Raw genomic sequence first — 21,651 nt, 5'->3', positions numbered from 1 at the left:
CAAAGCTGCTAAATTTGCAGTCAATACCCTTTTCAGAACATACCACTCTATATGACTAAAAAGCCTTAATTGGTTAGAACAACCCCATCAACTAACATAATACACAGTTCTAACCACCTATAAAATTATCCAGAATCCATCTGCTTATTCAGCAATAAATAACCTTCTATACAACTATGTTCCTAGTCAGTCATTATAATCCAATGACCAAAAGCTCCTGTTTGTTCTTGAGAAGATCTATTCATGAGGTTGGATGCTTGGCACTCTGTTATTGAGACAGGGTTCCACTTTTTAGTTATGCGATCTAAACTGTAGAATCAATATTATAAGATTTATTTTCTTGCCTATCAACATGAGCATCATTGTGACTCTGTAACTATGGCTGCTGGGTACCCATAATAACTACAGCCACACTCTTAATAAATTCCCTTTTAACCCCCAAACAACAGATGAGGGGAAAAGGATGTGATCAATGTTGCTGAGATATGTTAGTATATGTGTTTGTGTGTGTCTACATCTATTTGAGTGTGTGTTTGTGTGTGTGTTTGTGTGAGTATACATCTGTTTGAGTGAGTGTGTGTGTGTCTGTGTGTGTGTGCTTGTGTGTGTGTTTGTGTGTCTGTGTTTGTGTTTGTGTACATCTGTCTGAGTATGTGTGTTTGTGTGTGTGTACATCTGTTTGAGTGTGTGTGTGTGTGTGTGTGTGTGTGTGCATCTGTTTGAGTGTGTGTGTGTGTGTGTGTACATCTGTTTGAGTGTGTGTGTGTGCGTGTGTGTGTGTGTGTACATCTGAGTGTTTGTGTGTGTATGTGCATCTGTTTGAGTGTGTGTGTGTGTGTGTATGTGTGTGTGTATATTTGTGTGTGTGTGTGTGTGTGTGTGTGTGTGTGTGTGTGTGTGTGTGTGTGTGTGTGTGTGTGTGTACATCTGTTTGAGTGTGTGTGTGTGTACATCTGCTTGAGTGTGTGTGTGTGTGTGTGTGTGCATGTGCGCGCGGGCATGTGTGTGTGTGTGTGTGTGTGTGTGTGTGTGTGTGTGTGTGTGTGTGTGTGTGTATACATATTTTTATTTCAATATCTGTAAAAAACTGAGGTAAAAAATCCCTTATCCAGGATGCAAGATTATCCTGGATAATTAATTAAAGTGCAACTATTACCATACATGATTCCATTACAATAGATGGAATTTGAACCAAGAATTAACCCCCCCCCCTCTGAAAACCATAGTAGCAGATCAGGGCTATGCAATCCATGCATGTCTACTAACAACAGACAATAGTTATTAAACTATCCAAATCTGTTTTTACTAAAGATGCATTTAGTTCATATTGGTTAAGTTAGATAAACTAAACATTGTGCTCAGAGGAACGAGAGTATATTAAAACATTTTATTGACATGATTATTTTATAACTTTCATTTAATATGTGTATAAATATTTTCTTTGCTTTTTAAAATCTTAGAATGTATGCAACACTTTTTGTGTTAAAATTATATGCTTGTTTTTTTTTTTTTATAGGTGTTGGCTGGAAAAATGAAGGGACTGAATTTATTACTGCCTTCATGCAAAACTATCAAGTATACACTTACAATAATGTCTTCCAACTTACTGTCACTGCTCTAAATCCGTCAACATCTGTCCATGTAATAATTTACAACACAAGTTTTGAGCTCACTCTCACACTGGAAGAATGGGAAACAAGAACTGTTCTGCTACCTTCCACTTTAGAACTCCAGGGCACTGCAGTATTTTCAGACAAAACAGTCATAATAAAATCCACCAAGCCCATCACTGTGGTGTCCATCAACTATGAACAATACACAGCAGATTCATCAACAATTTTCCCAGTGAATTCTCTTGGTTCCGAATATTATGTTTTTGCTCCTACTGGTCATTATACTTCAATATTAGTATTTGTGATTATAAATCATAATCAAGCAAATGAAATCCTTGTCACATTAACAAGTGCAGTCACTTACAATGGATCATATTATCAGCCAGGGGAGAATCTAACAATTACACTGTCTGCCTTTGAAGCTGTTCAGTTACAGAGTTCTGCCAGTTTAACTGGTACTAGAGTCCAGTCTGAGTATCCAGTTGCTGTTTTGTCTGGGAATGCTTGTGCCACTTACAATTCAGCCTGTGATATTGTATTTGAGCAGCTAATCCCATTAAATGACTGGGGTAGGACATTCCTGGTATCTTCAGTAGCTGTTACAAACTATGCAGATATTGTCTCACTTATTGCTTCACAAACAACTGACATACAATATATAACTGGAGGGACAAGTAACAACATAACTCTTCAGGAAGGGAAATACTCAGAAATCCGTCTGCCTTCAAACTCTTTCTTAGCTATTAATGCTTCACAACCAATCATGGTAATGTACACCTTCACAGGAGGATTTGGCAACTATCCAGCAGATCCATTTATAATGAATGTCATTCCATTTGAATCATTTTCCAGCTCATATGTTATTAATACAGAATTTCATGTAAACAACTACCTCCGCGTGATTGCTAAAACGTCAGCATTGTTAGAAATCTTCAAAGGCAACCATACGTATTTATTTACACCAACATGGAATTCCATGGATGGGACCAATTATGCTTGGACAGATATTGTATTACCTTCTATAAATGAGAGCTTTATTTTACAACATTGCTCCTCATCTTTTGCAGCCTACATTTATGGGACAGGAAGCTGGGTGGGCATTGGAACAACTGCACCAGCGATAAACAGTAAGTATACTTAATGAAAATCTTTGAATATATGTGAAATAATTAATGCATGCATTGTTTCCTGTGACAGCTTTCTATGAAGGCAGTACCAAGAAGGACAATGATTAAAAACATGCATCCACATCTTTCTTCACATTTTGAAGGGTTATAATACTGGTAAGAATGAGTCATCAGGCAAAAGAACAGGGCAAGTGTTGTTTATTTTATTCAAGGAGTCCAGTCCTGTCCATACTCAATGAAGATATAAAATGAAATATACAGTCTGAAGGAATACTTTCCCAACTGTGCTGCAGATACATTAATTCACAAGAGTCACTTCATATAAAGACAATTTGACAGAATACAGTCACAGTTATGCTGTATGTAAATCAAGTCACAACCTTCACTTCAAATTGGAAGCAGTCTTTAGCTGTACCCCCCTCCCCCACACACAAAATTACATTAACTTCAGATGAAATTACAATGTTACTATGTTATTTTAGGGATATGGGAACTGACAAAGGTCATTGTGAGCCCTACTTCTCTTAAACCTTGACATAAAAACTGTTATCACCACAGAAGGAGCCATGGTGACTATTAAACTGAGTTTTACACTTAGAAAAGACACAGTTTGCATAATGTATAAGGTCTTCGTCTTCAAGGTACAAGGTTCAGTTCTGCTGTCCGGCCAATGCCTGTGAATAGTTTGAATGTTCTCATTGTATCATTGTATCTCTGTGGTGTTCCTCTTACTTCCCAAAGGAAAAAAAAAAACATGCTTGGTGTTTTCACTTCAAACTTACCTAAGAGTGGAGTTGTGTGCAGCAGCACAGATTATTGATGGTGCCCTATAGGAGAAGAGTTTTAAAGACCATCTGCTCTGGGTGTCAACTGCTTGAGCAGTACCCTTATGATAAGATGAAATGGATGACAGACTGCAGGCTATATCAGGGATAGCCAGTTGATTGTATAAAAACTGGCCCTACATGATCTTGTCAAATTGACAAATATTTCAGAACTGCTTGTATCTATGAGAAAATGGTCCCATAATCTAGCTGCTCTAACAGTCTCCATAAATACATTATTTCTTGTGTTCAAGTTATGAATAACTGATATATCCTTGAGTAGCAGTCAGTAAAATGTTTCATGAAAATTTATGGGTCATTAGCCTATCCACCTCCCCCTTATTAAACTAGAATTAACTGAGTGGAGACTAAGCAAACTCAATCTGCTATTGTAGGACTAGGCACTGCAGAAGACCAAATGTTTAGTATAATATTTCTGGACCCTATTTAATTTAGTCACATCTCTTGAACAATAACTGCAAAAAAAGAGACCCTATACTCTTTGATGTTCATAACTATAATCTTTTGCAACGTGATAAGGACTTCCCCCACATCTTGAGGGAATAGACGTGTGTGGTTTTGATTAAATAATAAGCTTTCCTGACTATTGTATTAACATGGGTAGAGGCTTTGTGGTTGCCACTTGTCATAATCCAGATATTTAAACTCTGTAGATTACCCAATAATCTCACAGTTCAGAACAAAATGTAACTGATTTTTGTTAAACTAAGATACATGATTTTACATTTTTTACAGTTATACCCAACTTGACATTCACACTTGATGAGAGATATGGATGATGTAAAAATCTGTGTTTTTTTCTTGGTATCTTTGGGATGTAATGATCGATGTTAGATTTGGGTAACCTGCAAATCTGGTACCCAGATTTCCTTACCACTAGGCATGGTGGACAAAAAACACAATAAACAGACTAGGCCCAAAACATACTCCTGAGTTCCCTTAGTTATGTCTTCCATAAATATTCCCATTTGTGCCTGGTGGTGATTACAATTTATTTTTTTAATATATAAACTTACATGGATGTGATAAAATGGTGTAAACACAATAACTGAAAGAAGCAACCTATCTGCCCAAAAAGCACGAAGTCCCAATGGGTAGCATTATTGCTTCACATCAAGATAACTCCAGTCTGATTCTCCAAAGGGGTACCCTCTAAGAGGAATCTGCATGTCCTCTGTGTGTTTACATAGGTCTTTTCGAGTGCTGCAAGTTCTCCCCACTTTCCAAAGACATGCAATAGGTGGATTGGACTCTGTAAATTGGCCATAGATGTGAGTGAGTGTTGTGAGTGCGTGTGGTATGGAAGAACAGCTGCAGCAGAGTTAGCCACCTACTGGTGTTAACAAAGTCACTTGATGATGTTCAGTGTTGATAGGACACCCTGATTCCTTTTGTAAAAATAGGAAAAAGGGGATCCTGGATGGGTGGGATGAATTCACCAAACTTCAAGAAATGACCACTGCCAAATAGCCTTCCAGTACATTGCCAGAATATCTTACTTTCACATTAGCACAACCCTACGGAATCACTAAGCTTAGAATTCATACCTCAAAGATCTAACATCAAGAGTTCAGAGTAAATGCCACTCATTCTTAGCACATCGGACCACAATTACTCACTCCAGCTTTCAAGGGGGCAATGGGTGAATTCTGCAGGCAGGAAGAACTGGAAGCACTGAATTATGAAGCTGGCTTTACCTTTGGGGAGATGACTGTTTCCATTATAACTAATTATGCAGGTGACTGTAATGTATTTAATTATTGTTCTTTGGCTAGGCAACAAAAGCATGCATACATTTTTTCTAAGGGTTTTTCGTGTGTAATCAAAACGAGATTGACAGTGTTAGCCTTTTAGTGGACCTGAAGATATTTATTAGAAAACTGAACTTGAGTTTCTATTTGACAGTAGCAGTAGGCTTTTTGAATATGATTAAAACTGTCAAGCACTTACAACCCCCTCCCCCACCCAATGGTGAATTTGCATGAAAAGATGTGGGAGTTAAATTTTAGATCTAACTTTGAGAGTAAAATTAATTCTGACTGTTCAAATCTGAATAATGAGGAGCTGAATTGAATACAGGACTTAAGATGCTCAGGTATTTGGGCTATGAAACTTGACAAAGGGGGGGTATTCTAATTGATAATTTGCAACATACTGAAAAGATGTATGACATTTTATTTGACGATACTTACTGGCAAGTATCCAAAAATTATGTATGCATTTATTTATATGACATTTGTTGACCGGGAAAATCCAACTGAGCTGGAGCCCTTTATTAGTGGAGGCCCAGGGAGAAAAGCTCCACAACAGTAAAAACGTAGTTTACCTACTGCCCAAGGATACCTACCTGGGAGTGAACTATCTTATTTTAAGGTTAAGAACTGAAATTTTTATCTGTATCTTAATATTATTAGAGTATGCTCTGGGTCCAAAGGCATCTCTAGTTCCTCTCCCATAGCCTTAACCTACCCTTAATTCTAACTCCAAGGCACAGTCTTAGCAGTTAGTGTGCCAACAGTTTTATACTCTTGCTCACACTATTTTTCCTAGGTTCCCCCTTACTATTGTCCTATAGCCCATTTAACAGTTTAACTATTAAAAATAAATAGAATTGAACATATTTCGGATAAATAAGAGTCAGCTTCTTATCACATAATTCTTACCTTAGCCCACCACTTGTTTGAATGAATTAACCCTGCTCCACTCACCCTCACTGCGTTTGAGGTCGCTCTGCACCCCTCCCTGCCCCCAATTCCCACCAACCCCCAGTACCTCTACATTTATAGGCACTCAGCCACACCCTTTCTACTACGACAACCTATCACCTCTAGTATCACTTCTCCCTCCCTTCTATCCTCCCCACCTATCAGCAAACAGCCCTCACTACCTCCCCACCCACCTCCCTTCCCCTTCTAATTTCACATCACATTTTCCCTGTACTTGCTTCTCACAATAGTTAACCCAAACTTGCATATTACCAAAATGTTGCTATATACCCTACTACCCACCCTCATTGTAACCTATATCCTAACTATGTATGAAACCCAACAACTTACCAGGTATCACTGCCCTGTAGGACACACTATGTCCCCAAATGAAAAAACAGGCTTTTTCAGTTATATATTAAACCAGGACACTAAAATAAGACATAACTTATACTCATTTATTATTCAACAGAGCAATAACTAATGCCACATCAGTACTAAAGCCAAACTTTATGACAGACTTTTAAACAAACTGATGCAAACCATTAATGAGTATAGACTAAGCCTTATAATCTGTGGAGATATTCACCCCAATCCATGCCCTATTACCCCTAACTTACCATCTAACAGAGATAGCTATAACAAGAACATAATCAGTAGACCCACCAACTCCATCTTGATTTGCCATCTTAATATAAGAAGTATAAACAAAAAAATACATGAACTTCGTGCCCTCTTAGCTGTCTATTCCCCTGAGATATTATGTCTATGAAACCTGGCTAAAACCATCTACCACCGATAATGAAATCCTTCCACCTGGCTACAATCTACACAGACTAGATCAGGCTAAGAGGAAAGGGGGGGAGTAGCTGTCCTCTATAAATCCGAACTGAATGTAACTACTGAAATTATTCAGCCACCTCAGATCAATAACTCTGAAATATTAGCTACCAAATTTCAACTGAACAAAAGTAAAAGCATTATTATTATCTGTATGTACATTCCCCCCAGGAAACAATGTAGCTACACTTGAGGACACCCTTCACTGGCTATCCTCTCAGTACACCCAAAAAACCCTAGTCCTGGGGGACTTTAACATAGATTGGGTCTCCTGTTCATCAAAATCCCCCTCCATTCATATCAACCTCCATGCATTCACTCAAACAATAGTCACCCCTACCAGATATGACAAACACTCCCAAAAAGAGAGTATACTGGACTGGATACTTGTAAACAGTAACCCCCTAATGTACACTACAGGTACCCTCCCAGATGATCTAAGTGATCATCTCCTGACCTATATAATTAAACAAAAAGCTATTAACCCACAACAACCCTTGTTAAATCCTGCAACTGGATTATACTAAAGCATCTCCCCTTAGAGGAAGCTGTAACCTATTTTCACAACAAATTTATTGAAATCCTAGACCTACATGCTCCTGCCCGCCTAATAAGAACAAAAGGTAATAACGTACCTTGGCTTTCCAAAGATACAAGAACAAAAATTAACAGTAGAAATAAACTATGGGCTACCTGGCGATCTACCAAAAATCCCCATGATCACAATAAATATAGACATGCAGGGAATGAAACAAAAAGACTTGTCCTACTGGATAAAAAACACTACTACAGTAGGCTACAGATGAATATCCAAAACAATCCTCAAAAATTCTGGGCTGGGATCAACAAATTACTGTATCCAGGTAAAACAATGACACCAAACCCAGCTGCCAACTCAAATCAAACCCCAGAACAGGTTGCAGACAGCGTCAATCATTTGTTTACTGAAACTATTCAAGCTCTAGCCACCCAACTACCTCAAAGTTCCCTTGATGAAATTAACACTAAATCCAACAGCCAAAACCTATTCTGCTTTCAGCCTGTATCAACCTCCTTTATATGCAAGCTAATCAAAAAACTAAACCCCACCACCCTATTTGCTGACCAACTCCCAGCTGAATATCTACAAATGACAGCAGAAGCTATCGCCTTTCCAATCTCTATCCTAATCAACCGGACCATATCTGAAGCCAAGATTCCCAATATCTGGAAAACATTTTATGTTATTCCATTACATAAAGGAGGTCCCTCTACCAAATACTCCAATTATAGACCCATAGCCATACTCTTCCCCACTTGCTAAGATCATGGAGAAATGTATACATAAACAACTTATGTGACATTTACTCCAGAATGACCTGATGGCTAATACCCAACATGGCTTTCGGCCACATCATAGTACAACCACTGCCCTACTGTCCTTTACTAACACCATTAATAATAACCGCAACAACAACCACACCTTGTCTGCCCTCTTCCTAGATCTTTCCAAGGCTTTTGACATGGTGGACCATCAACTAATGATTACGACCCTGCAAACTCTCAGTCTACATCCCAGTGCCCTTCTCTGGTTTAAATCCTATCTAAATGACAGGCAACAAGCAGTCCCCTGGCAGAATAAGCTCTCAAATCTATCACCCAACACTATCAGAGTTCCACAAGGCTCCATACTAGGACCACTACTGTTTTCCATCTTTATTAATGATCTCCCTACTATCATACCAAACATCAGCTGTATCCAATATGCTGATGACTCCACTTTGATCTGCTCAGCCACATCTCCAGATGACCTAAAAATGGATACTCAGGCTACTTTTACTGTTATAGAAAACTGGCTATCCAAACGTCGCCTACTACTAAATCCCCAAAAAAAAACAAAATGCTCATATTTCCACCAACCCAAAGGTCTATACCCTACTCCTTTACCATACAAGCTAATGATGGGACAGTCATTTCCCCGGACCCCAATACCAAACTACTAGTTGTCACTTTAGACAATTACTTAAAATTTGACCTCCATGTAAGTCAGACAATCAAAACCATCAACAAAAAGCTTGGTTCACTCTACAGAGTTAAAACCTTCCTCACCCCCATAGCTAAAATAGCCATTGCACGCTCGCACCTACTCTCAACACTCCTATATGCCTCCCCCCTTCTAGCAAACATAAGTAAATCTGAACTAAATAGACTTACTACCTGCTATAATCACATTGCCAGGTTTGCTATGGGCTCTCTTTTCAGAACCCACCACTGCATTAACCTCAAACAGCTCGGATGGCTGGATTTCCCAATCTCGTCAAGTATAACTTTCTAATATTAGCTAATAAAATCCTAAAGAACCCAAATAATACTCCAGCCTTTAGTAACTACATCCTCCCCCATAAAAGCACAAGACTGCTACGTTTATCCAATAAGTTACAAATACAAACTACTAAAATTAACAATGCTGCTGGCATGGCCCTATTTGCAAATTCTGTAAGCAGAACCTGAACAAACTTCCAGGTGCCATTACCATGCTCTCCTCCCCAGACCTATTTAAAGCGTCAATCAAACAACATCTGGAAGTAAAATGGATATGCCACTGTGACAAGCCTGAGTAAATCAACATAATGTATGTGATTACTTATCTAATTTGATATTGTTATTTACTACTAACCTCAAAATGGAAATTTGTAACACTGACTGTCTGAATGTACTTCTACCTGTATTCCCTTCTTAACTGCACCTATAACTAAAATTATAATATTATATATAATCAATGTTTTTCTTTTTTTCTCAACTGCTTTTTGTTCTTGTATTGTGTCTGGAGCTTATATCCCCGGGCCTCCGCTGAAAATGGACTTTGATTCCAGTCGGACTAACCTAGTCAACAAATGTAAAATAAAATAAAATAAAAATAAATAAATTAATAAAATAATTTTTGAATATCATTGCAGAGAAATACAATACATATTAAAAAGTATGTTAAGGGGAGAATGTATGTAATCTTATCTATTGGCAGTTACAAATTCAGAAAGCTATTGAGAGAAGTTGACATGCTACTTACAGTATGTAATAGTTCATAATTTAATATGAAAAGAAGGAAGAGGATATATAGATATAGGCAGGCTTGGGGGAAAGAGATAAGTTCAGTGGAGAGGGTGTTGGGGGAGTAGGAATTAGAGGGCAGTAGAGAGAATAAGAGAATGAGTGAGTAAGTGTGAATCAGAGCTGATGAGGGGGCAGAGGTGAGAAGATGTAGGTGTAAGAGAAGTCAGAGAGAGTGCGATATGGGTGTTTTTATGAGAGGAATTTCTGGGAGTGTAGTTACAAAGACATGCCCGGCTGGTAAGGTGTTCTTTAACAGCTTTCTTGAACTTTTGAGCGTGAGGTATTTTATGCAGGGACAGTGGAAGTTTGGTCCAGGAGAGAGCAGGAGAGTAGCTGTACAAGTGTTTACCAATTAATATTTTGGGTTTGTATATGTCTAAGTGAAGTTGATCAGAGCTCTTGAGGTTTTAGCTTGTGTGTAAAGTGCGATGAGTGAGGAGATGCCAGGGCAGGCAGAGGGTTTATTAAGGATGGTATGAATGATAAGTACATGTGAGGAGAGAAGCTAGTTAGGGAATTCGAACCAGTTTAAAGCCTTGAGAGAATTGCAGTGACGGGAGTGAAAGGTTTGGCTTGTAGAAAACCTGGACATTTTATTGTAGGCAGCTTCGAGTTTTGCTAGTACACTAGTCTACAAGTTGGCTAGGATTTATGAGCTGTAGGTGTGTATGTCAGTGTGGTTGTCAGTGGTAGTGAGAATTGTGGAGTCATCTGCATATTTGATGAGGGAAGATTATGGACAGGATGTGTAGAGGTCATTTGAGAAGATCCTAAACAGTAAGAGACCAAGGATAGTCTCTTGTGGACCCTCTATCTTGATGGGTAGGATGGGGGAGATTGAGGAGAACTATTTAACCGATTGTTATCTGTTATACAGGTGACGGGTGAAGCAGTAAGTGGTGGGGGTGGACAGGTGTTGATCAGAGAGTTTGGAGAGCAGCTTGGTGTGGGAGACAGTGTCAAAACTTTAGAGAAGTCTAGGAAGAGACAGGATACAAGTTTATTGTTGTCTCTAGAAAGAGAAATTTAGAGGGTAAAGGAGATGAGTTTGGTAGAGGTACTGTGGTTAGGACGGAAGCCATGTTGAGTTTGGGTGAGTAGGTTTGCTTGGAGTAGATAGTCCATGATTTGCATATGTATAAATTTTGTCAAATATTTTTGAGATGGGGGACACTATAGCTATAGGGCGGTAGTTTGATAGTTCAGTGGAATTACTGCCTTTATGGATTGGTATATTAAAGAATTGTTTACATAGACAGGGAACTGTGGATTCATATATAGAGTAGTTTAGGAATATGGAATAGGGAGTGCAATGAAGTTTGCCATAAGCTTTAGGAAATGGGGAGGTAATTTATTGATCGAGACAGTGCAGGGCATAAGCTTTTGCAGGTTTAATGTAGCTGGTGGGAACAGGTTTGAGAAAAAAAGAGTTATTTTGGTTAGAGGAGGTAGAAGGCATCAGTATAATTAGCAGAGTTAAGTTTGGTGTTAGTTTACTGACAGCATCTGTTAAGCATGAGTTAAGTAAGGTGGCTGTTTCCAGGGGGTATTGTTTAGACAGGGGTTTGGAGATAGAGTTTTTCCATGGTGGAGGATTTGATTAATGGTGTTCCAGAAATTGTTTGGGTTGCTATGTTGTATAGTCTAGGGATTTAGGTAAAAGCTTTTCTTATTGATTTTATCATGTTTTAGTGAGGTTGCAAAGTTCTTTATAGGTTTGTTGATGAGAGGGGGATTTGGTCCTAGTCCAGAGTTTCCAGGCATTGCCTCTTTTGTACATGAGAGAGTGTGTGGATTGGGATAGCCAGGGGAAACAGAGGGATTTGACACTTATTGTTCAGGGGGAGGCAAGGGAGTTGAGCATGTTTAGAAATATGGAATTACATTTTTGCACTGCATTGTATAGTGGCAGGTAAGAGAGAATGGACCAATTGATACAGGAGAGTAATATGTCAGGTTGGAAGTTGGAGAGGCTAAGGCAGTCTTTGAATGTATTTGGCCTTTGGTGGTGATGGTGGAATCTTTGGACACATATTGGTGAGTGGTACTGATGGAGTCTGGTAGATTTTCAGGGCTGTGATATAGGTCAGGATTGGAGACTAGAATCCAGTCTAAAATGCTACTGAAGTTGGTAGGATTGTTAATGTATGTAGGGGTTGTGATTAATTGTGTGAATCCATATAGGTTTAGGCAGGAGTTAGATGAGTTAGAGGTTTGAGATAGCCAATTGATGTTGACATCTCCCAGGAAACTGGTTTCATTGGATTTGTTAAGTGTGAGCCAGGCAAAGGTATGCCCTAGTATAGGCATATTGTCACGGGGGGGGGGGGTATGTATATAGCAGCTATTGCAAGGGTTTTATGGCTGTTGAGTTTAAAGTTGGAAAATAAGTGTTCAGTTGGGTAAAGTAAGGGGGAAGTGTTTGGTATAGGGGACTGGTTCAGGTGGTCAGCATACATTTTGGCAACCCCTACACCTTTAATATTTGGTTGATCAAGATGAAGAATGTTATATCCTGGTGGGAGGAATGTGTTGTCTGTGATATTGGGACTGAGTCAAGTTTCTATGATTGTAATTTTGTCAGAAGAGTAGTGGGGCATCCAAGAATGCAATTTGATTATTTTGTTCATGATGCGTTGTATATTGAGAAAGTATAGGGTGAGATGCCTGGCAGTTGGGTTAGGGTACTGAGTGTCAGAGTGGATGTTGGGACTGGTCTTGAAGGGGTTGGACAGTGGTTCAGCATTGGGGTGAATGTCTCCTGTGAGAAGTAAGGTCCTAGAGAGGCAAAGAAGAATTAAGGGAGGAAGATGCTGGAGGCAATTCTTAAGTTACGAATTTGGGTGGTAAGAGATATTGGAGGTTATTTTCATCCTGTAGAGAACTGAGACAGTGGTATGAAAGAATGATGGAGATATTGTGAAAGAGGGGTCTGTAAGAGTGTGTAGGGTATGTTGAGTGGAGGTAGGATGGTGGTGAAGAGGATTAATGTGTGTGTGATATGAGGAGACGTAGGTTAGAAGGAGAAGGAGAGGTGTAGAGATGAGAGTGAGGAACAAGTTGGTATATAGGCTGGTAGTAGATGTAAATACGTTGCTGGGGAGTGAGCACAGGGGATGTGTTAGGTCAGTTAGGTCTGCAGAGCTGATTGAGTGTAGGGATCGAAGATGTTGAAGGAGAGTAGTGTGCATGTAACAGGATAGGGGTGTGGTTAAGAGGTAGCCTGTAAGTGAGGTAAGAAAAGGTATGGGTGTGATTTAATATGATAGTAGTTGGGGATGGATGAGATGTGAGTATAGGGATGGGGTACGGGGGGAGTCAGATGAGCTGGAGGTAATAATGAAGATGTAAGGTATAGGAAAAAGGAGAGAAAGAAAGAAGCAGAGAGATAAGCTGGAGTAAGGAGGTGGAAAGAAGTGGAAGTAGTAATTTAAGGAGGGGGAGAGTGGATTGGAGGTTGTGGAAAACATGGGAAAAGGTGATAGTATGAATGGATAAGTAGTGAAAGAAGGGGTGGTGCTGGGTGTGAGAGGAATTACAGGTAGTTATCTATAAATGTATTGTAGTTAGGGTTTGGCGGGAATAGGTGAAGGTAGGGTAGGGTAGGGCAGAGGAGGGGAGTGAGCACTATCCTTTTTTTAAAATACTTATACATTGTTCCATTAATGAAAAGGTGCAAATTTGTCATGTGATGTATTGCCTTGATTTTAAATACTGGAGTGTTTGTTGTTTTTGTTATCTGAAGAAGTCTTGGTATAATCCAGGATTAAAGCATTTACTTTTGTACAGAATAAAAGGCAGTTTTGTTATTGGCCAATTGAGTCCATGCTGTTTTGACTTTAACATCATCGCATTAACAATTCATCAACACTTCTCAGCTTACAAAACCAGATGCAAGGGAGGTACATGCAAGTGATCCTGCAAGACCCTGCAGAGTTTATTGGTTTTATGAAGTAGAATTTTTTGATTCTTAATATGAAAGCTGAACTTAGTACTGAATACAGGCAAGTGAAAAGCTAGAAAATTAAAAAATATAACAACTGAAAAATAATTTATAGATCATGTGCTGTGTCACTTTAGCTATCCTGGTGGATATCGGTGTCCTGAGTCAATCCATAAATTGTCTCATTTCACTGATAACTACCTAGCTCTCCAGCAAATGGACACGGTATGTGACAGATGTAATTATACAATGTGACCAGACGTAAGGTGCTCACTTACATGCACCTATAATGTCAAACAGGTCATCAGAATCCTACACTTCACATAGTAAGGGACAGACACAGATTCTTGTATGCTTAGATTCTTAAATGTAATCTACCGAAGCCGCAAAGGCCTCCTAGATACTGCACTCTAAAATAGTGACCTCAGAAACCTTTAGGGCAATCAAAAAAACAAACACCAGACAAGCCACATACTGCCAGATCCTGCAATGTCTCATCTTGTAAGCCCATAAGACATATCACACATCAGGGGTTTGGATCTGCTAAATCACACATGCACACAAGTCATTGGATTGCATGTAGTATATATGATGAGAGAGACCTTCCAGGACTATATGAAGAAAGACATGGTAGAGTTCTCAGATTATGCGTCTCAGGCCAGTATGAGCCTAACACTGAGCAGCCTTGTACCTTCGTGAAAGATGATGCCACAATATGAAGAGAAGATAACTGACTTTAATAAGTGGCCTAGTTTTTGGTGTCACTCCAGTGGAGTACAATATTTGAAAAAATGTAACGATAAGACCCATAAAAAATACATGACAAATCTGTAGTTAAGTGCTTTCCTTCCTTTGTTTGGCATATGGAACTTCATCAGAAAATAAAACAGAGGTTGCAGGCAGTGCAAATAAATAACTGTTCTTGTAACGAACATTAAATGCATCAGGCAATAGAAGAGTAGAGACAATTCATATGTAAATACCATCAATGTGTGTTCTAAAGAAGCAGTAAAGTCAGCAATTATGTTAGTGTTAGCAGTTTATAGGTTCATAGGTTCATAGGTTCATAGGTTCATACTAGGCTATCTGCCCTAGGGCATTTATAAGCCTAGCCAGAATATGTTTGGCTTTCGCCACCCATTTTAAATTAATTTTGCTATGCCCTTTTTTTGAGGTTAGTATACTGTGCCTCTGTCTAACAGTGACACAGAAGTCATAACCGGGGTAAACCTATGATCTCCCATCCACTCATCAAGATTCCTCTTGAAGAGAGTCAATGAGGGACTCTGCCTAACCTGGACTGGGATTTTATTCCAGAGTGAAGGGAGCCTCTGGGTTATGAATCTGTCCCTCCAGCATGTCCTATTTATTTCAGTGCTGAGGTTCAAGTCTCTCGAGCGTGTAGCTCGATAGGATTTGGATTTTCTGAGGTGCAGCATGTCCATTAATTCCGGGTTGGACATAGCTTTATACGTCAGGCACAGATCGCCTCTTAACAGGCGGTATGCCACTGAGTAGAGCTGGAGTTTCTTTAACCGGGCAGCATATGGCATCTGTTTGAGCCCTTTGATCCTCTTGGTGAGGTACTTTTGGGGTCTTTCCAGTTGCTGCAAGTGTCTGGTAAGGTACATCCCAAAAGGGGCATTGTACTCAATTATGGGCCTGATGAGGGATGAGTAAAGAGGCACAATGTCCTCCCCTGATCTAGATGTGAATCCCTTCATGATTAGGTGGGCTATATAAAATGTTGTTCTAACCACTTTGGCCACGTGGTTGTCAAATGAGAGATTGCTATCAACTTGGGTCCCCAGGTCCGTAATTACTTCTTCTGTACTTAATGGATTACCACCTATGTGGTAATTTGTGGACACTTTGTTTTTGCCAAAGGGGATGACTATACACTTTTTAGCATTTAGCTTGAGGCCATGGCTCTGGCACCAGTTGTCTGTTTCTATGAGGCCCTTTTGGAGGATGCTTGTGTCGGCTAGAGTCTTGATTATGGTGCCCAGTTTGCCGTCATCTGCGAACTTGGTCAGCCACAGTGCTTCTGTGTTGGCCTGTACCTCCGAGAAATATATACTGAACAAGAGAGGTCCCAGGACTGAGCCTTGTGGGACGCCACTTGTAACTGGTTTGGAGTCTGACATGGCTCCAGCAATTCTAACCATGTGGGTTCTGTCCTTGAGCCAGTTGGCATCCCATCTAGTGACATAGGGGTTTATATTTAAGCTGGTGAGCTTATCTGTAATGCCCGAGTGGGGTATTAAATCGAAGGCTTTTGCGAGGTCCAGGTAGGCTGTGTGGACCACCTTTCCCTTGTCAATGGCCTTGGTGACTGTTTCAAATAAATCAACCAGGTTTAAGAGGCAGGATCTGCCCTTAACAAAGCCGAACTGGGTAGGATCCAGTGTCTGTAGGTCCCCAATATCTTTATTTATGAGGTCCATGATGATCCTTTCCATAGCTTTGCAGACCAAGCTAGTCAGGCTTATGGGGCGATAGTTTCCAGGATCCATTGAGGCACCACCTTTGTGGAGAGGGACCACAGTTGCTGTACGCCACTCTTTGGGTACATATCCTGTAGTAAGACTGAGATTGAACAGTAGTTTTATGTTTGGGTTTAGCTCTTCTTGGAGTTCATGTAGGATGCAGCCCGGGACACCGTCTGGTCCCATTGATGCTGTATTTTTTGCTTTGGAGAGGGCGGCTCTTACCTGAGCATCCAAGATGTCAGGGGGGCAGCACTCTGCTGGAATAGATATTTGCCCTTTTGGTGAGGGGGGGGGAGTTTGCGCTGAACCTGTCAGCTAGGATGTTGGCAATGTCTGTGGGTTCGGTGTATTTTTTGTCATTTTGGACTAATTCTGAGCATATCTGGGAATTACCACCCAGGTTCCTAACATAACTGAAGAAAACCTTGTGATTATCCTTAGTGTCCTGTGCAATTTTTCTTTCGAAGCTGGCCTTAGACGATTTTATGAGTGCCCGTAGTTTTTTGCTAATACTGATCAGAGATGCCTTCCCTTTTTGGAATTTTGCTCTATAATTTAGTAGCTTCCTCCTTCTATTGTATAGCTTGTTTATGGCTGGGGTCCACCAGACAGGACGTCTCCCTTTGGAGGATTGGGTCTTGGTTTTATTTGGGATCGCATGATCCATGCATTCCTGAAGGTGTTCATAGAATGCATTTATAAAGGATTCTGCAGTCTGGGCCGTATTTTCCACAGGTCCGGGGGCTTTGAAGGATTCCACCTCAGTTTTGAGGAGTGTGAAATTTGCTTTAGAGAAGTTTTTCACTGTGGTTTTCTGGGCAGATGGTGGTGTCGGGATGTGAACATCCAGTGAGATTAGTTTATGGTCTGATCTTACCAGTGAGGGATACACTTCTGGTCTGGAGCATAGAGTCCCCATGTTAGTGATGATCAGGTCCAGTATGTTTTCCCCTCTTGTGGGAGTGGTAACAAGTTGTTCCATAGCATTTGAGTTTATAAATTCTAGGAACCTTTGGGCTAGGGTATTGGAGCTAGAGTAATGCTCCCAGTCTATGTTTGGGTAGTTGAAGTCGCCCAATATAATGGTGTTTGGAGAGACCTTTATATTTTCCAGTGTTCTCATGAAGGCTGAGTGGGGTTCCTGGGTTAGGGAGGGTGGTCTGTAGCAGGCTATAAACTGGAAGGCAGTTTTACCCACTGTTAGTTGCACATGGATAGTCTCTGATGCTTCGTGCTGTGCCACCAACCTGGAGGTATGGGTATCTTTGACGAATATTGATACTCCCCCTCCTTTTGTGGGTCGGTCCAAGTTTTGGGGCCGAAAAGCATGGTATGAGGTATAACCTGGTAGTGCTGGGGTGCTCTCGGGAGCCTTAAACCAGGTTTCTCTTACTGCACAGATATCGATTTTCTCCATGCTAAGGAGAGTTTCGAGTGCGTGCATCTTGAGGTTTAGACTTCTGGCATTGAGTAGCATTACTCTTAGTTTCTTATCCCTTGTGATACCTATGGAGGTGGGTTTGTCTTTTGAGCCTTGCCTAAAAAAGGCACTATGGGGGTAGCAAGAGCCTTTGCCAATATCTGAAAGCCCAGGGGTGACAGGTGCAGGCCCTCCCTAGCGAAGCATCGTGGCTTGTCGAGCATGTCATCCCAGGCTGACAGGCATTGGATCACCTTTGAATGACACCAATAATTAAGCCAGTTGTTGAAATTGATCATCTTGTCTTCATATTGTGGCATCATTCTTGGTGAGGGTAAGATGCTACTCAAGGTCAGGGTCATACCGGCCTGGGCCACATGCTCAGAGAGCTCCTCTATGTCTCTTTTCATGTAGTCCAGGGAGGTACGTCTCAGGTCATTCACACCAGCATGGACAATGACTGAGTCATATTTGTACTTGCCTTGGAGTGACCTGAGTGCTTGTGTTATGTGGCAGATCCTAGAGCCCGACAGGCAGCTCACCGTGACCTTCTCCTTGTTCAGCCTGGTGAGCGGGACATCAGTGTGCCTGATGATAAAGTCACCTATTACAAGTGTATCAGCTGTGTTGTTTAGCCTTAAGGGCCGTGGCTGTTCGGTACACTGGCTTTGTGAGCTATGTGTTGCACATTTTTGTTTTGGGGTAGCGGTTGCTTGGGTGTCTGCTTTGGAGGTCTCTGCTGCTTAGGCAGATTTTTATTTAGAGCCTCCGACTATGTTTTTGTTTGTTTATGTGTTTGGTCTGCTGTCGTGGTAGGTCTATGTGAGACTGGAATTGTACTGAGTGTGGTTTCCTTCTCCTCCTGACTGGTTACACCAGTACTGAGTTGAGAGAGCTTAGTCTCCAGTTTGGCTATATGGATGCATCTCTCACATGTGTTGGAATTTATTGGGAGGAGGAGAGGGTTGTCTGTGTACATGAGGCAGTTGTAACATTGCCTCAAGATGCCCAGATTCACCAGCTGGACCGGACAGAAGGTTGACAACTGACCTTTGGACATGCTAGAATAGTATTGGGAATTCCTTTATAATTGAAAAAAAAAGGGCCAATGGGGAACAAGGTACTCGAGAGGATTTTGTGAGAGTGTAGTGCTTTTAATTTTTTAGTGCTAACTTATATAATTGCTTTAGTGAGCAAGTGCCTTTAGTGAGCAAGTGCCAGGTAACTTAAATGCAATGTGTTACAGGTAACTTAAATGCAAAAACGACAAACAGTAACTTTCTTTTAAGTGAAACAAGGAAATGAGTACAGTAAGCAATGCAGATATCACTAGGGATCCACAGAAGTGCTGAATAGCCGCGGTTTAGGTGGTATTAGCGTTTCAGGGAAATAACAAGCAAACAAACAGCACGCATACAAACAGAGCTAGATTCAGCAGGCCTGGATCTAATCTATGCCACAGCAAACAAGGTGTACCAATTTCAGTAAGAAACAGTTGAAATATGCAGGCACTATAAGCCTTTAACCAGAAATTCCCAGCTCAGAAGGGCAGAGTCCAGCCTCTCCTCCCACAAGAGTGCAGACCATGAACCTTCTTAATGTAAAATAACTGGCCTGAAGCCCAAGTGCTTAAACCAGAACTAATACACTTTTAGAATAACAGACACTGAGCCCTCAATCAGCAGTTCCCAACTTAGAAGGATGTAAGCCACCTGTCCTGCCACCACAGTGCAGGCCACAAACCTTCCTAATGTAAAACAACTGGTCTGAAGCTCAAATGCTTAATCCAAAAGACTTAGAATGATAGCTACACTTTAATCAAGTTACTACCAAGCAGTAATAAATACAATTGAATACTTTGAAGAATGCCTGGATTAGTGCTCAAGTTATACAAACAAAGCTAGATTCAGCAGGCCTGGATCTAGTCTACACTACAGCAAACAAGGTGTACCAATTTCAGTAAGAAGCAGTTCAAATATGCAGGCACTATATGTCAAAAGTGTAGCTTAGTAGGAGCTAGGAAATGATCAGCTATGTTAAAAACAGTACAAAGACTGTCAGGTATAATAAAATAATATAAAATTTAATATAAGAAATTAGTGGTATAATCATTTTAAGGCACGTTTTAGGTTGCTATGATCATTTATTCCAGGATATGATTCTGCTTTCAGTTCAATTTGCCACTTTAATTCATGAAAGTCTAACAAGCCTTCCATGTTACCTAAGAAACTGTTGATTTGTTCCAGGACAAATTTCACTCCTGGGAAACTCTGACAATTTAAGCTATTTCTCCCTACGGCATTATCAATATCTCCTTTGTGAATTGCCCAGTTATGTTCTTTGATATAGCTGGAAAGTTTTTTGGTGGTTCTCCCAACATAGAAACTGGAACAGGTGTTGCAAATCACCGCATAGACAACAAAGGAGCTATTACAGTTATAGAGTTTAGCAAAATAAAATTTCTTGCTCATATGTATGAAGACAAATTCATTTGCTTGTAAAATGCTATTACAAGCCACACAGTGGTTGCACGGAAACATACCTTGTGGTAATGAAATGTATTATGTTGAAGAATTGAGTAAAGACAAGTCAGATTTGTCAAATTGTCTAAGTGCAATATTTGTCAGCACGGGATGAGATGGTCAACAGCCCACACTGCATTGCCAGGGATGGTGTGCACCTGGCAACTCTAGGATTTGGAGTTTTGGATAAACATTGTCCTCCCCCTTTGTACCTTTTTTTGGCCTATGCCAAAGTAAAAAAAAAAATCAGACATAACAAAACCAACCCTAGAAAATATAAAGGAGTTACTGCTCATACCAGGATGCCTAAATAAGAAACTCCACTCTCTCTAAGTTCTCCTCAACTTGGAGAATGTTGACATTTGTGCAGTTACTGAGAGATGGTTTAAAGCTTAAGAGAGCACTAAAGCAGTTCAGGCCTAAAATGTCTTTTACAAATTTAGATCAGCTACGTAAATTGTACATAGATAGTAATCGGGCATTTGACCAACATATAGCCAAGATAGTTCGAATATCATTCTGTGTTGCCCACCTGGTAACCAAGGGCATGGCATCTAGGTCCAAGGAAGAAATAGTATCATCTGCCCAGCTGCCCAGCTCTTATCAGACCTATAATTAAGTACAATGCCCACTTTGGCATGTGCCTGGCCAAGCACTTGCAACAGCTGGAATGCCCTCAAAGGTACTTCACTAGGAGAATACTGAGTATGAATACGCTTTCCATCATAGATCATCTTAAGGTCATATCTCTATACTCAGCACAGAATTTTAGCTCTGCTATTTTCTTATTATTCTGACAGTAAATTTTATTACTTTTGTGGAGAAAAAAGTTTTAAATCACTTTATAAGTACAATTTTACCATCTAGTTGTTGATTTTCAAGGAAAATCAACATTGGTGTGCTGTGTTTTTTTTTTTTTTTTCCTATCAGAAGTTTTAATACAAGTGATACAGCTATGAGTAACTTGAACTTCTATCAAGGTAGTATGATGAAAAAGGAATTACAGTCCATAATAGCCAACATATAGGAACCTTTAATCAAGATAGATAAGTCG

The 21,651-nt window shown here is 40.2% G+C and overlaps 1 protein-coding gene across 1 annotated transcript in view; it reads left to right on the top strand.

The window, feature by feature from the left end:
- The window catches only part of LOC122795067, a 498,483-nt gene that overhangs the window by 338,179 nt on the left and 138,653 nt on the right, over nt 1–21,651 (top strand). The window contains exon 5 of the mRNA XM_044063642.1: nt 1,517–2,740. Coding sequence (XP_043919577.1) covers nt 1,517–2,740 — 1,224 coding nt within the window. The remainder of the gene's footprint in view (nt 1–1,516; nt 2,741–21,651) is intronic.

The sequence above is a fragment of the Protopterus annectens genome, chromosome 2.part1 (assembly GCF_019279795.1).
Source record: "Protopterus annectens isolate FY-2018-M chromosome 2.part1, PAN1.0, whole genome shotgun sequence".
Taxonomy (NCBI): domain Eukaryota; kingdom Metazoa; phylum Chordata; order Ceratodontiformes; family Protopteridae; genus Protopterus; species Protopterus annectens.
This window is presented reverse-complemented; position numbering and strand designations above follow the sequence as displayed.